Source organism: Spea bombifrons, chromosome 5, assembly GCF_027358695.1.
Source record: "Spea bombifrons isolate aSpeBom1 chromosome 5, aSpeBom1.2.pri, whole genome shotgun sequence".
Classification (NCBI taxonomy): domain Eukaryota; kingdom Metazoa; phylum Chordata; class Amphibia; order Anura; family Pelobatidae; genus Spea; species Spea bombifrons.
The window spans coordinates 69,637,106-69,650,087 of NC_071091.1; the positions used below are offsets into that span (position 1 = coordinate 69,637,106).

Below are 12,982 nucleotides of genomic sequence, written 5' to 3' on the forward strand. Positions count from 1 at the left end.
GGGTTTTGGAAAAGTGACCGTTCTACTTTAAAGTAAAAAACAAAACTAAATGGAAAGTGGCTTTCTGGTTGGTAAGACTGATTATTTTGGTGTGACTTTTCCTCAAATAGAGTGACAGCATACATGGGAGAAAAATGGGTAATTATTTATAATTGGAATGGTTTGAAATGAGCTTAGCAGGCAGGATCCTTTGTAACGTTCGGTGTGATGTGTATTCTGACGTGAAGCGTGTGAAAGTGTCTCGAGAAATAATGCCATTCTCTATGCACTGTCTGTCAATGGTTTCACACTGTACAATATCATTGTTAAGGTATTAGTTTAAATTTCTCATGTCACTATGCTTAAAAAGTAGACTTTTTTAATATGTTGAGCAATATATACATAATTAGAACAAAATACTAGAATAGGCTATTATTTTGGATGCAATTTTCATTTTTCTTTCTTTTACCCTTCACATTGTGCTATTTATCAGTTTCTTAATGATCATTCTTCGTATCTGTGTTGTCTGTCTTCTTTCGCCCCCCTTTTTTATTGCTTTTTATTCCGTACCTCGCCTTTTTCCGTTCATTTAATTTCTCTGTGTGCCTCCACACAAAGCACGTCTCATCCCATCTCCTTCTCCTCACCCTTCCAGCTCTCTTATCTCTTTCCTCCTTTCCATTCCCCCCACCTCCCTTCCACCCTATACCCCACACTTTTCATGCCTTGCTGACACCCAGCCTTTATGGTTTCATTCATTCAGCCGTCTTTTTCCTTTTATGTATGGTAACTAAAATAAAACGTCCAACATATAGTCTAACTTTAGCGCCAGTGAATTGTGGAATATTTCCTTAAGAAGGAAAAAAAACAAACCAATCCAAAACAGCAATACAGTTACTAATTGTATACATATGGTACATATAGAACAAAATCTTATAATTCATATGCCCAATACCCTTTTAACATGCCAAGCTTTCTTAAAAATTGCTGGCATGGGCACGTTTTTTTTTAATAAAGCTGCTGCGGTGGCATACCGCTTCTGTTTTAATATATCCATAACACATGCCTAATTACAGATTGTGTAGTTAAAAAATCTATTTCGAAGAATGGTTTGACATTGGCTGCTGATGAAGCAGAATACCTACCAGTATGTATGCTACTAGTAGGAGACCTAAAGAATCATTTTTGATAATGTGAGTGAACAGCAGTGTCCATAAAAAGTCCTCATCACAGACATTCATGATGCCTGTAAAGATAAAACTTGTTTAGGTATGTTTTAACACATTGAATCTGTGCACATGTTTGTAAGGCCACCAAATGATAACACCATGTTGTGTATGTACCTGAAACCATTAGACAGACCGCATTATTATTAGTAATGAATCATTTAACCTGCTAGTGTAAGTGTGTAGTGTAAGGTTCTGCTTTAGGGAAAAAAGAAACTGCAATTGCTCATAACGTATTTTTTTTATATTAAGCCAAACATACCTCCCAGCAGTCCCAATATGTGTGTGTGACAGTTTCGGAGCTTAGTGCCACAACATAGTGCTCAGGTCCTGTTGGGTAGTATTCTGGCAGCTTTTTGCAGAGATCCACCTCCATAGCCCTCTCGGCTTCATGTGTTTTGCACCAGTCAGTAATGTTATCGTCTGGGTACGTAATCCAGTGAGGCAGAGGGACTCTGTGGCAGATCACAGTGAGACGTATGAGAAAAGTATTCATAAATAACATGACTATGCATGCTCTCCTAAGGCAGACAAGGTGCCCGTCGAGCGTTTTTTTTTACCAACGATATCAGTGGAGGAAGCACTTCAGATATCTTACAATAATAATAAAACCATAAAACATAAAAATATAAAGGTATAAAAAAATATTTTTTAAAACACATTTCCATAAAACAATGACCATTGAGGGGGCTTCTATTCTTTCCTGAATATAAATGTACTAATTAGTTAAAAAAATAAAAAAAAATAAAAAATCAGTATATAGGTATGTATGGATACAATAGGGTCCAAGAGTCTAACACCACCAACTGGTTTTATTTGATCATTTATTAAAAAGTAGTAAACTAGTGTAATCGGCAATTTTCTGATTATTGTAATTGTGCGGTACAGTAGGAAGCAACTTTACATAACAATGTAATCTGTTTATTCAGTGAATAATACAGCATTCGTGGTCATTGGAAGGTCTGTTTCATTCACTTACAGTGAGATCTCTCCTAGAGGCCGCATTCAAGATTGAATCCACTGGCAGTGTATCTGTGCTATTGGCATTACTTATTTATACAATATATCAGATAACAGAAACGGGTGTGCTGAACAGTCCAGTGTTTCCATATAAAAGGAAAAAGACCTGTCACGTAAAATCAACATTACTTCCGTAAATGTCATTATACTTAACAATGTGAATTCTTAACATAGAATTCTTCTTCTATGGTTCTTCCCTTCTTTTGAACTAACGCAGAAAGATACAGACAACATTTTGATCATTTAGGTTCCCCCTCAGAATATTCTTTAACTTCCTGCTCATCTTGTTTGCGTTGTTACAAATACCGCACCAAATGTCTCTGCGGTTGTAATTTTTTTTTTTATTAACTACAAAGTGTTTGTCATTTCTTAAATATCCCTACTAAAGAACTTATGTTAAAGAAACCGTAATATTTATTACTGGGTCCTGCCTTGCATTAAAAGTGTGCATGTGTAGAGCATGTGGAAGTATTGTCTGCTAGGAGGGCAGCAGGTGCTAGAAAAATCATCAAAAAACAATCAGAAAGTGTAGCACCGCTCTTTTTAGCAGAATGGCACACTGGAAAACGTCCTTGCCCGATAACTACTCTGAACCAAGATATCACTCAAGAATCCCAAATTAAATGGTTGTAGGGGAATATCCAGATGCATCAAAATGAGGAGTGAATACATTTGAGTTATCCTTTTTGAGATCCAGAATTCATTTTAACAAAACTTCACAGTCTCCTTTTTATGTAAATATATATATATTTTGTTGGGATAAATTAGAATTATTAATGACACCTTTATTTCAGATTTCTAATCCAATGGTAGAATAATCAAATATTATGGTAGAGCCGTAAACTTCCGCTTTGAAATAATCTAATAATAATGCAATGAAAACACACGCCGTGCTTTCAAACACTGAGAAAAAGTTTGCATGAACTTGAAAAACTGTAGTTGTAGCAATGTCCATACCAGCGTCACAGATTGAATGTTACAGCAGAAGTATGAATACAACCATTGTTGCCTGCTAGCTTCTTGTACTCTGCCCACGTGTGAGGAAGAGATTCTGGGAAGGGTATGCCGTCCAGACACAGACCTGAGTAGTGTAAATGAGCCATTTTTTAAGTGTGATCACTTTCCCCTAACCAGCTCATTAAATAGTGGCCTACGAAGGAGCCGGGCCACGCAACAGGGCAATATATCCAATATATAATATTAATGTGTACGCGTTAGTAGTTAAATGAAATCTGATACTGACGGCACCGCTTTCACGTTGAGATGTTGGTTGAGGAAATATGCTGCCAGAGAATATGTATGATAAAAATAGCTTCTAGGAAATTGACAGGCATGAGAGCATTATAATCCTGTTACACCGTGAGATATGGTACATCCCCTATACATTATTCTGTAATTACGTATCTTGGGACTTGCTTTGTAGAATATGAACCAGCTGTGAAGATGTGGTCACAGAGACAGGCTTCCATATGACTAATACATGTATGATTAGAATAGGGTTTAAAGGAATACACTGTTCATGCAATCACAACATGTCCAGATCCTTGAACACACTGCATTTACCCAACTAAATCTTTCTATATATAAACAAATTGTATTTTGTACCACAATTGTGTTTGAATCCATGTTTAATTCTACAATTATTTACCTAGTTTTAATTTTGTCGCATGCCAGCTGGATATGTTCTGCTTTCTGTTTTTGAATCAAATGTTTTCACACTGTAAATTCTTCAATTATGTATTGGGAAAAAAATCTGTTCCTTGTGACAAAAACACTGGATAGAATTTAGCCTTTTAATGATTTTGTGTATTTATCGATATTGTTATATACAAAAAAAATCCACATTCGTGAGTTTATAATTTTAAACATTATTCAATGTGGCATATTCTCATTTAACAGGTCTTGTATGGTTTTATAAGACATAAACAGCCCTCTCTACCTAATGTATCGCTTTGTCTGCCAATTCTTGTCTTGTCAGACCCCTTGAATATATGTATTATGTGAAGCGCCGCATAAATTATTGGCGCTATATAAATAAATAATCATTTTCCACCAAATCTAATTAGATCCCATGACTAAACCCATGGGAAGATCCAAACTACAAAGAGTGGTTTTACCGGCTGTGGCTGGGGATATGAGATATTTAAAGATGCTGTTCCACTTCAAACGTGAATTGAACTCTCTAGTATGTTAGAGATTTAGCTTTGTAAGTAATTTCATATGCATTCATGCATTCACTCAACCACACACACGCACACTTGGTATGTTCCTTTTCAGCTATAAAGCAAAAATTGTACATGATTAAATAATTTTCTGAGTTTTGGCATTCAACAGGACCTGAAGTTATCTTTCTAAAGCTGTATTTCGTTCCAAACGTACCAGATTCAGCAGAAAAGGTGAAACCGCACACTCATAAGATTTTAATACATACATACATATGTTCTAGATGGTCGTTGAAACTGAAAAATGCAACTTATCAATGAAGATGGGGTCTTCTGAAGATGTGAATGAAGTGGTGGCGCACATAGGAACCTGTCTGCGAAAGATATTCCCTGGGCTGTCACCTGTGTAAGTATGTTTACCTTCACTGCTGGACCTAACGGAAGGAAGACCAGAGAGCCAACCGGGCTTGCGCTCTCTGAGAGGGCTTCAGATGAAACAACATTTAGCTGTAATCCAAATGAGCCGTTTTAAATTAAGGTCTATTACATTTCTTTCATCTTATGGTATATACAAATGATGTCCTGTCTACCCTTTGTACATCGCTGCAGAATCTGATGGTGCTATATAAATTCTGATGGTCTACATCTAATTTCTGCTTTTTCCATACCCAGTCTGTTCTGAGACGTTTAGGGTTTAAGTACAAGGGGTATGGATAAGTGAAAAGGGACAGCGATATGGAAATACTTCCGGTGCGTTCTTCCCTAGTAGGATATTTCAGGATTGATACTGACACTTGTCCATGCCAGTGGCACACTAGTGAGCTGAACAGGGTAACCTGCTGTCAGCCTGAAACGGGCAGAAACGAACAGTTGACATGACTATTTTTTTTTTTCCCCCAAGATCATGCTGAAATAAGACTGTTAAGCCAGCGTATGATTTGCCATCTGGCGTTAAAAAAAAAAAAAAATGATTTTCAAGAACGACATGATGCAAAGCACAATGCACACGTCTTGTAAATTCCTTATGGTATCTATCAAGCTATTGTATACTGCCATGAAGGTACAAGAGGTAACATTTTAGGCATATGCATGTCACTTTACACTAACTGCTGAGGTTGTGTAATGTAAGCTCCTTCCAGTGTTTGTTGGCATTTGTCTGCCATTACTTTGTTGTTGTATTTCATATTAAAAAGAAGTGAGCTTACATCAGGAAATGAAAGTTATGCAGGTTTCCCCACATTCCATGAAAACCAGTTACCCTGATTCTGTTCGAGGGAGTTTGTACTTGCATAGACAACACAATAACAATTGATTGGCTCCTGGATTTAAATATCCAAGACAAAATGGTCTTGTAAAACTCTCCTTGTATTTGTATTGTGCCCTTTACTGCGAGACTAAAAGTAGGTAAAGACCGTTACCAGTTAAAATAAAATAAATAAGATAAACACAATGGACCAAAAACATTTTGTACCAATATTTTGTTTCTTTTCTGGCTTCATTTGGCCGAAATTCGGAGATCTTTTTTCCATTTGGAAACTAAATGTGCTGTCGTTTGCACTGCACTTGCTCTCACGCTCTCTCCCCATCTCCCCCTACCCTGTGTGTGTTACATTTTTTTGTTTTGTGTTTCATTTAAATAGGTTGACCTTATTAATTCATTAAATAATTATGAGCCAGCAATGTTAGAGACATGTGAGGTTAGTCATGTACTCATTGCTGCAATGCTGTACCGGTAGGGATTAGCATTACTGCCACCTGAATGCTTATGGATCTGTTCTGGCGGAGAAGTAATAGTCTCTAATAACTACTAGTCTGCAGACAGATTTCCCAGATGTGCAGTGTTTATTCTGCAAATCACTCCCGCTGGTTTCTGGTTTCAGCAATTAGAAAGTTTCATTTATACATGGCACTAGTAAAAAAAAATAAAAAATAAAAAAATAAAAACAATTGTAAGATATACAGGTATCTATAGGCATTCCCGTTTTATTAATTATGTTTACACTCCTACTCTTGTGGATACTATAGAAAGTCCTGGATTTGGGTTAGAGTACCTCATTCCAGAAGCTGCAGCCTGGTTATTAAAGTGTGGGCTTTTGCTATATTCTATCGGTTTGAAGCCTGTCTTTATGTTTCTAGGGTTTATTTAATATTTACTGTAAACTGTCTCAACCTAAAGTGACCAAATCCTTTTTACTGTACGGAGCACAGCAAGCCAACTAACTTACTCTTAAGTCAATATGGACATGACTAAGGCACATTCCCATAGTAACAAGCAATGTCACTTTTTGATTCCTTACCCATGAATACTTGGGCTCCGTTATTTGCATATTTAGACACCGCTTTAAAGTACAGAATAGGGTTGGAATGCACACCCACAGACACTGTTTTTATTTTCTAGTTCGAAAATGTTCCATCTTGAAATAATGACGTAGATCAATCATAACTTCGTTCTGCTGACACGAGTCGGCGTAATGTAGTTTATAATTGTCTTTGTTTCTAAAGTCACACAGGTTTGTCTACCTTTTTTTGATTGTGGTTAATCCGTGTGTTTTTTAATATAATCTAAAAACATGCATTTTGTGTTGTTTAGGAGAATTATGAAGAAGGTAACCATGGAGCCATCAGACAGGCTGACAAATCTGCAAGCGATGTGGGATAGCCAGACTGTAACAGAAGTAGGCCCATGTGGTATGTAAAAAAAATGTCTCAATTAAGGAACGATCCGCAACTTAATTATCAAAATAGAACTTTAACTCCTCCAGCGGCAGTAGGTCTTGCAATTCTTTCACCATTTGTTGTCACTGAAATTTTTTTTCAAGCCCTCCATAATCCCGATATATTAAACGTTATGTATATTGATAAATAATGAGAACTTTGTATGTGCTAATTATTTTGTATTCTCTAGGGGGCTTTTCTCAGATGTATGCCTGTGTCTGTGACTGGCTTGGATTACCATATAGAGAGGAAGTACAGTGGGTAAATATCCAAATTATTTCTTTTTGAGCACTGGGGTGGGGGCACGTTATATTGCACTCTTTTCCCAGTGCTATGAGAAATTAATAAAATACCGTATTTGTTCAATTATAAGACGACCCCCCAAAATTGAAATATTAATTTAGGAAAAAAGAAAAAATATAAAACTACCCTATAGGAAAAAAGTTTTATTAGTAAATATTCACATGTAAACTATTTTTTCATATTTAATAAAAACTATGATTTTATTTCCTTTTATTTGCCATTCTGCCCCCAATTATGCACATCTGCCCCCTCAGAAATGCCTTATACCCCCTATATGCCACTCTGCCTCCCTGATATGCCACCCTGCCTCCCAAATATGCCTTTTAACCCCCTATTTGCCACTCTGCCTCCCTGATATGCCTTATACACCACTATATGCCACTCGTTCACCGGCTGCGAGATGCGCACAGACAGCCTCCGTTGCTGCCGGCACTTCCACCGGGGCTTCTATGGGGGAGCACCGGAAGGCCATGTGATGCTGGCGCTCCGTCATAGAAGCCCCAGAGGAAGTGCCGGCAGCAGCGGAGGTTGTCTGTGCGCATCTCACAGACGTCCACCGGCTGCCAGAGAGGAGGATCCGGGTCGCCTGCTGCGCTGCGGGGGATCTGGATCTTAGTCTTGTAGTCAGACCTCTATTTGAGGTCTGATTATAAGATGACCTTGAATATAAGAAAAAAAACTTTGTCTTATAATCGAGCAAATACGGTAATGTTTAATAAGACAATTTATAAGTGATTGTTGGGGGTTCTATAGGGATCCAACCCTGTGTAATTTTACAAATAAAACTGTGTACTATGTTTTGCCCAATACAGGATGTGGACACTATATATTTAACTCAAGACACACGGGAGCTAAACTTGCAAGACTTCAGTCACCTTGAGCACAGGTAATGTTCGTTCATGTGCCCAGCGTAGCTTCGCGTGCAAGGCTTTAAGGTTGGGAGACATTCTTATAAAGTTTAAGATGCCAAATAGAGAGGAAAGGAAGCATAAACTAAAATGACACCTTAAGATGTTAGTGCTTAAGATCTTAGTAGAAGGTCACTTGTACTCTGTTGAAGTAAAAATGAATCTCTGACACCGTATTTTTTATTCTGGTTTTTGCTTCTTATAAAATGTTATTTTGTAGAATGATGGTTTCTTTAGCATGGATAGATTTCTACCAGTGGTTACGTTATGGTTTTATGCCCATCTAGTTGACGGCTCAATGCATCGAATTACTCAAAGCAGAAGGGGACTGCTACATGTCCAATCGTTCTTTAATTCTTTTTATTAAAGACGACTGACTTGTCTTTTATGTTAGAAATGAGGCTGACACGTTGTCACTAGGCATCTAGTCTCTGTGACAGTAATATCCACATCTCAGGAATTCATTGTCTTTAATGGTTGACATGATCTGATGACTGATGGCATATGGAACACATTGCTCACCGGATGCTGCTTCTGATTTTTGGCAGTGGACGTTAGGCTGGACTTTTGCCAATTTGCAAATCAATCATTGTGCTTATTTCGGGGGGGGGGGTTGGGTAGGCTGCTGGCAAACCTAATTCTACTAGGTGATGCAAAAGAGATCGTATAATCACCCTAAGGAAAAATTGAGGTTCATATTTACCTGCAGGTGTACCCCCCCAGTTGACCAATCCAGTACTATCATAATAAATCTTAACTGTAAGATACTGAATGATAATTATAAAGTCAAAAGGAGAAGATGATGGAGGTAAAGTAATTACCCTACAGTTAATAACCAGAATCTAGAAAAGTAATTAGAAACTGTATTTGCTAAGCTAAACTAAATTTATTTACTAAAGCTACATCTGGCTTGTGTATTGTGCTTATCGGTTAATGTAACGGTATTGGATATATTTAGGGACAGCTTAATGTTCTGTACAGACTCGGCAAACAAGGATACATGTTAAAGTGCTTGGTAAGTACTGTGATTTAATGCATTCTTATTTCTTGCAAAAAAAGTACTTTCCTAAAAAGCCGCCTCCGATGTACTGTTTGACAACAGCACCCATCGCTCTTATTTAAAAGAAGGGCAATAGTTAAATTACAAAGCCATGTAGAGCTCAAATAAAGAAAACCAGAAACCTGAGCAGATAAGAGTCAGGATGTAACCAACCGATAAGGAGCTCTACTGAAGATAAATGGAAACGGTGACAGATTTAATGTGAAGTGTCAAAAGGATAGATGCTGTAGCTGGCTAATTCATACACTTTATTGACAAAACACTTAAGTGCTCTTATCTCCTCCTGGTTATTTGTGGAAAATGTAATGCGGAGAAAGTTATCCCAAACGGGTATCAGGGTATGTCCTGAAATGGCCTTACGTGGTAAGGCATAGTCTTTAAATAACTTACAGATTGATTGCTCTACGATCAATGGAGCAAATCCGTAGGCCTGAAACACAAATCGTATGTCACAGATTTATGTGAACACAAATGCCAAAGCTAACGCCTCAATGATCAACGAGAGCTCAAATACAAGTGAATCCTGCACCAGAAAGCTACGGAAAAGAAAAAAAAATGTATAAAAAAAAAAAATCAGAAATAAAATAAAACTCAACGCTGGCAGCCTAGGGTACCTTTAAAAAATAAAATAAAATCCTATCCAGGTAATTTTCAGCAACCTTCAGTATTGCTCAGTCAAATGTCATTTAAATTCGTATTCGGATATTAATGGTTTGCTGTGAGGAAGATGCGTTCGTAGTATAGAGTTGAATAAACATTTTTACGGGTTTGCGCTATATCCTCTAGTCGCCGTTATCATTCTTCTTTAGAAACAGTGTAACAGAAGATAAAAGATCATGTGGGGGACACCACAGTGCGAAATGTTACGACAAAATTTAACTAAACAGTTGAAACTGTTATAAATATACATTCAGGGGGGCGTGTCTGGCCGCCGAGTAAGATGGCCGCATGAGCTAGTTGCTCCGCCGCCGCTCGCACGTTTTTAAAGCCTACTTACAGCTTTTCCGCCATGCGACGCTCCAAGAAGTCGGCTGCTGACCCCTCCACTCCGGGGGACCGTTCCCGGTCGTCCTCTTCCTCCCTCCGGGAGTATTTCCGCACACCAGCGGATCTGGCCTCACAGGCCTCAGTCGACCACGAGGCCGCCTCTCCTGCCAGTACATCCTCTGCGGAGGATTCACCGGCTCTACCACACTTGCCCCCGGTGCCGCATCCGCCCGAGGTTCTGCAACTCTTCTCCTCGGCTCCCTGGAAGGCGGATTTCTCGCTGCTTATAACCGAACTCAAGCAGGTGGTCCGGGACGAGGTGTCGGCGCTCCGCAATGATTTATCCGGCCTGGAGCAGAGAGTGCAGGCCCTGGAGGAGGTAAAGACACAGCAGCACACTACTACCACAGCTTTGCAGCATACAACTGATCGTCATGCCTGCTATCTGAAGGAACTGCGCCGCCGGATTGAGGACTTAGATAACCGGGGCCGGAGACAGAATATCCGGGTGAGAGGTGTACCTGAATCTGACACACCTGAAGATGTCTCAGCGCTCCTGACAGGTCTGTTTAATGGCCTCCTGGGCCGTGCCCCTGATGCCTCTATGCCTATTGATCGTGCTCATCGGGCTCTCCGCCCGCGTGGTGGCCCGGGGACCCCCCCGAGAGACATTATCTGCCACCTGTCAGACTTCCGTCTGAAAGAAGCCATCATGGCCCGAGCGAGGGAGGTGGGCACCTGGCCGCTACAGGACTGCAGGGTGTCGCTCTTTCACGACCTATCTGACCTGACCCTGCAAGCGAGACGGGCTCTTCGCCCTCTGACGCTGGAGTTACAGAGGCTGCACATCTCATACCGCTGGGGTCATCCCTTTGCGCTGGTGATTCGACACGATAACCGGTCTCTTACCATTCAGCACCATCATGATGTCGCCGATGTCTTACGCCTTCTTGGCCTCCAGGGTGTTCAGGTTTCGGATTGGGCGGATTTGGAGGTTGCCCCGGCTCCTCTGCCCCGCAGGCGCGACCGACCTGCGTCCTCCCGACGCCGCACCCCCTCGGACCACCCACTGTCAGGTGCCCTGGTTTCCCGCCGCCTGGGTGACATCGAGGAGTGAGGAGTGCGGTGTGCTCCTCCGCTTCTGTTTCTATATGTAAAATATATAATTTTTCCCCCTTTTTTTTTTTTTTTTTTTTTTTTTTTTTTTTTTTTTTTTTCTCCTCCGTCCCTGCGGATTACGTCATGTGCCTATGTCTACTGGGCTCCTTGCCTTTCTCTCCGGCTCGGTCTACATGGCTCGTTGCTCTGGCCCTCCACGCAGCTGTGCTCAGCTCCTTTCTGACTTTCTGCTGTGAGGACTTCGGCCGGCTTGGAGTTGGGTCTCTCTGCGGTGGCTGAGATTACCACCCTCGAGCTTACGACTTTGCATTCCGCTTCCGTTGGGGCTCCTATATAGCTCCACCCACCTCCGTGGACTCCGTCATGCCGCTGTGTCTCCGGGACTTTTGCTCTTCTCGCCGGCTCGGTATTTCGGTATTGTGTTTCCCGCTGTCACACTTCTCTTAGGTTGTTTTGTATGCTTCTACTACCACTCATATCTGGGGTGTTTCTCCGGGGGGGGGTTGGGTGGGTTGGGGTTTTGGTTTTTTTTTTTTTTTTTTTTTTTTTTTTTTTTTTTTTTTTTTTTTTTTTATTATTGTTGCTCTCCTGCCCGTGTGGGCCTTGTGGGAATTGTACACCGTTACTACTGCGCTCTTTGGGCGCTTGCTGCGCGCACTGTGTTCTATACACTCGTCTCCATGTCACACTTCCGCTAATCCGTCACACACACATCCATCACACACTTCCACTGAGTGGCTCCTCATAGTCTGCTGTCGCATTACTACTATATTATTCTTATTATTTGTTATTTGGGGGTTTTTTTTTTTTTTTTTTTTTTTTATTAATGTTGCTCTCCTGCCTGTGTGGGCCTTGTGGGAATTGTACACCGTTACTACCGCGCTCTTTGGGCGCTTGCTGCGCGCACTGTGTTCTCTACACTCATCTCCATGTCACACTTCCGCTAATCCGTCACACACACATCCATCACACACTTCCACTGAGTGGCTCCTCATAGTCTGATGTCGCATTACTACTATATTATTCTTATTATTTGTTATTTGGGTTTTTTTTTTTTTTTTTTTTTTTTTTTTTTTTTTTTCTGTTAATTTGCACTCCAATTTATGACACACCGCCGCTCGGTTGTTTCACATGTTTAAGGTGTTGCACTTTTATTTGGATGTTTCTTCTACTTATGCTGTACATAGTCGTACATAGTTACTACCGCGCTCTCTGGGCGCTTGCTGCACGCGCTGTGTTCTCTGCCCTCGTCTTCCTGTCGTGCTTTCGCTGCCGCCGAGTGGCTCCTCATACGTCTGCTGTCGCATTACTACTATATTCTCATTGTTATTTCTTATCGGGGTTGGGGGGGTTATTATTATTATTATTATTATTATTATTATTATTATTATTATTTTGTTATTACTATTACCCTTCCTCCGTGGGCTTTCCGGGCCACGGTACCCACGGATGCGGGTCTGTTTGGTACACGTTGCACACGGTTCGTACCGCGCTCTCTGGGCG

General features: G+C 40.4%; 1 protein-coding gene across 1 annotated transcript in view; it reads left to right on the top strand.

Moving 5' to 3' along the window:
- Positions 1–12,982, top strand: part of CARMIL1 (capping protein regulator and myosin 1 linker 1) — a 107,494-nt gene that overhangs the window by 46,131 nt on the left and 48,381 nt on the right. Inside the window, exons 5-8 of the mRNA XM_053467096.1 lie at positions 4,672–4,793; positions 6,978–7,075; positions 7,293–7,363; positions 8,218–8,291. Coding sequence (XP_053323071.1) covers positions 4,672–4,793; positions 6,978–7,075; positions 7,293–7,363; positions 8,218–8,291 — 365 coding nt within the window. The remainder of the gene's footprint in view (positions 1–4,671; positions 4,794–6,977; positions 7,076–7,292; positions 7,364–8,217; positions 8,292–12,982) is intronic.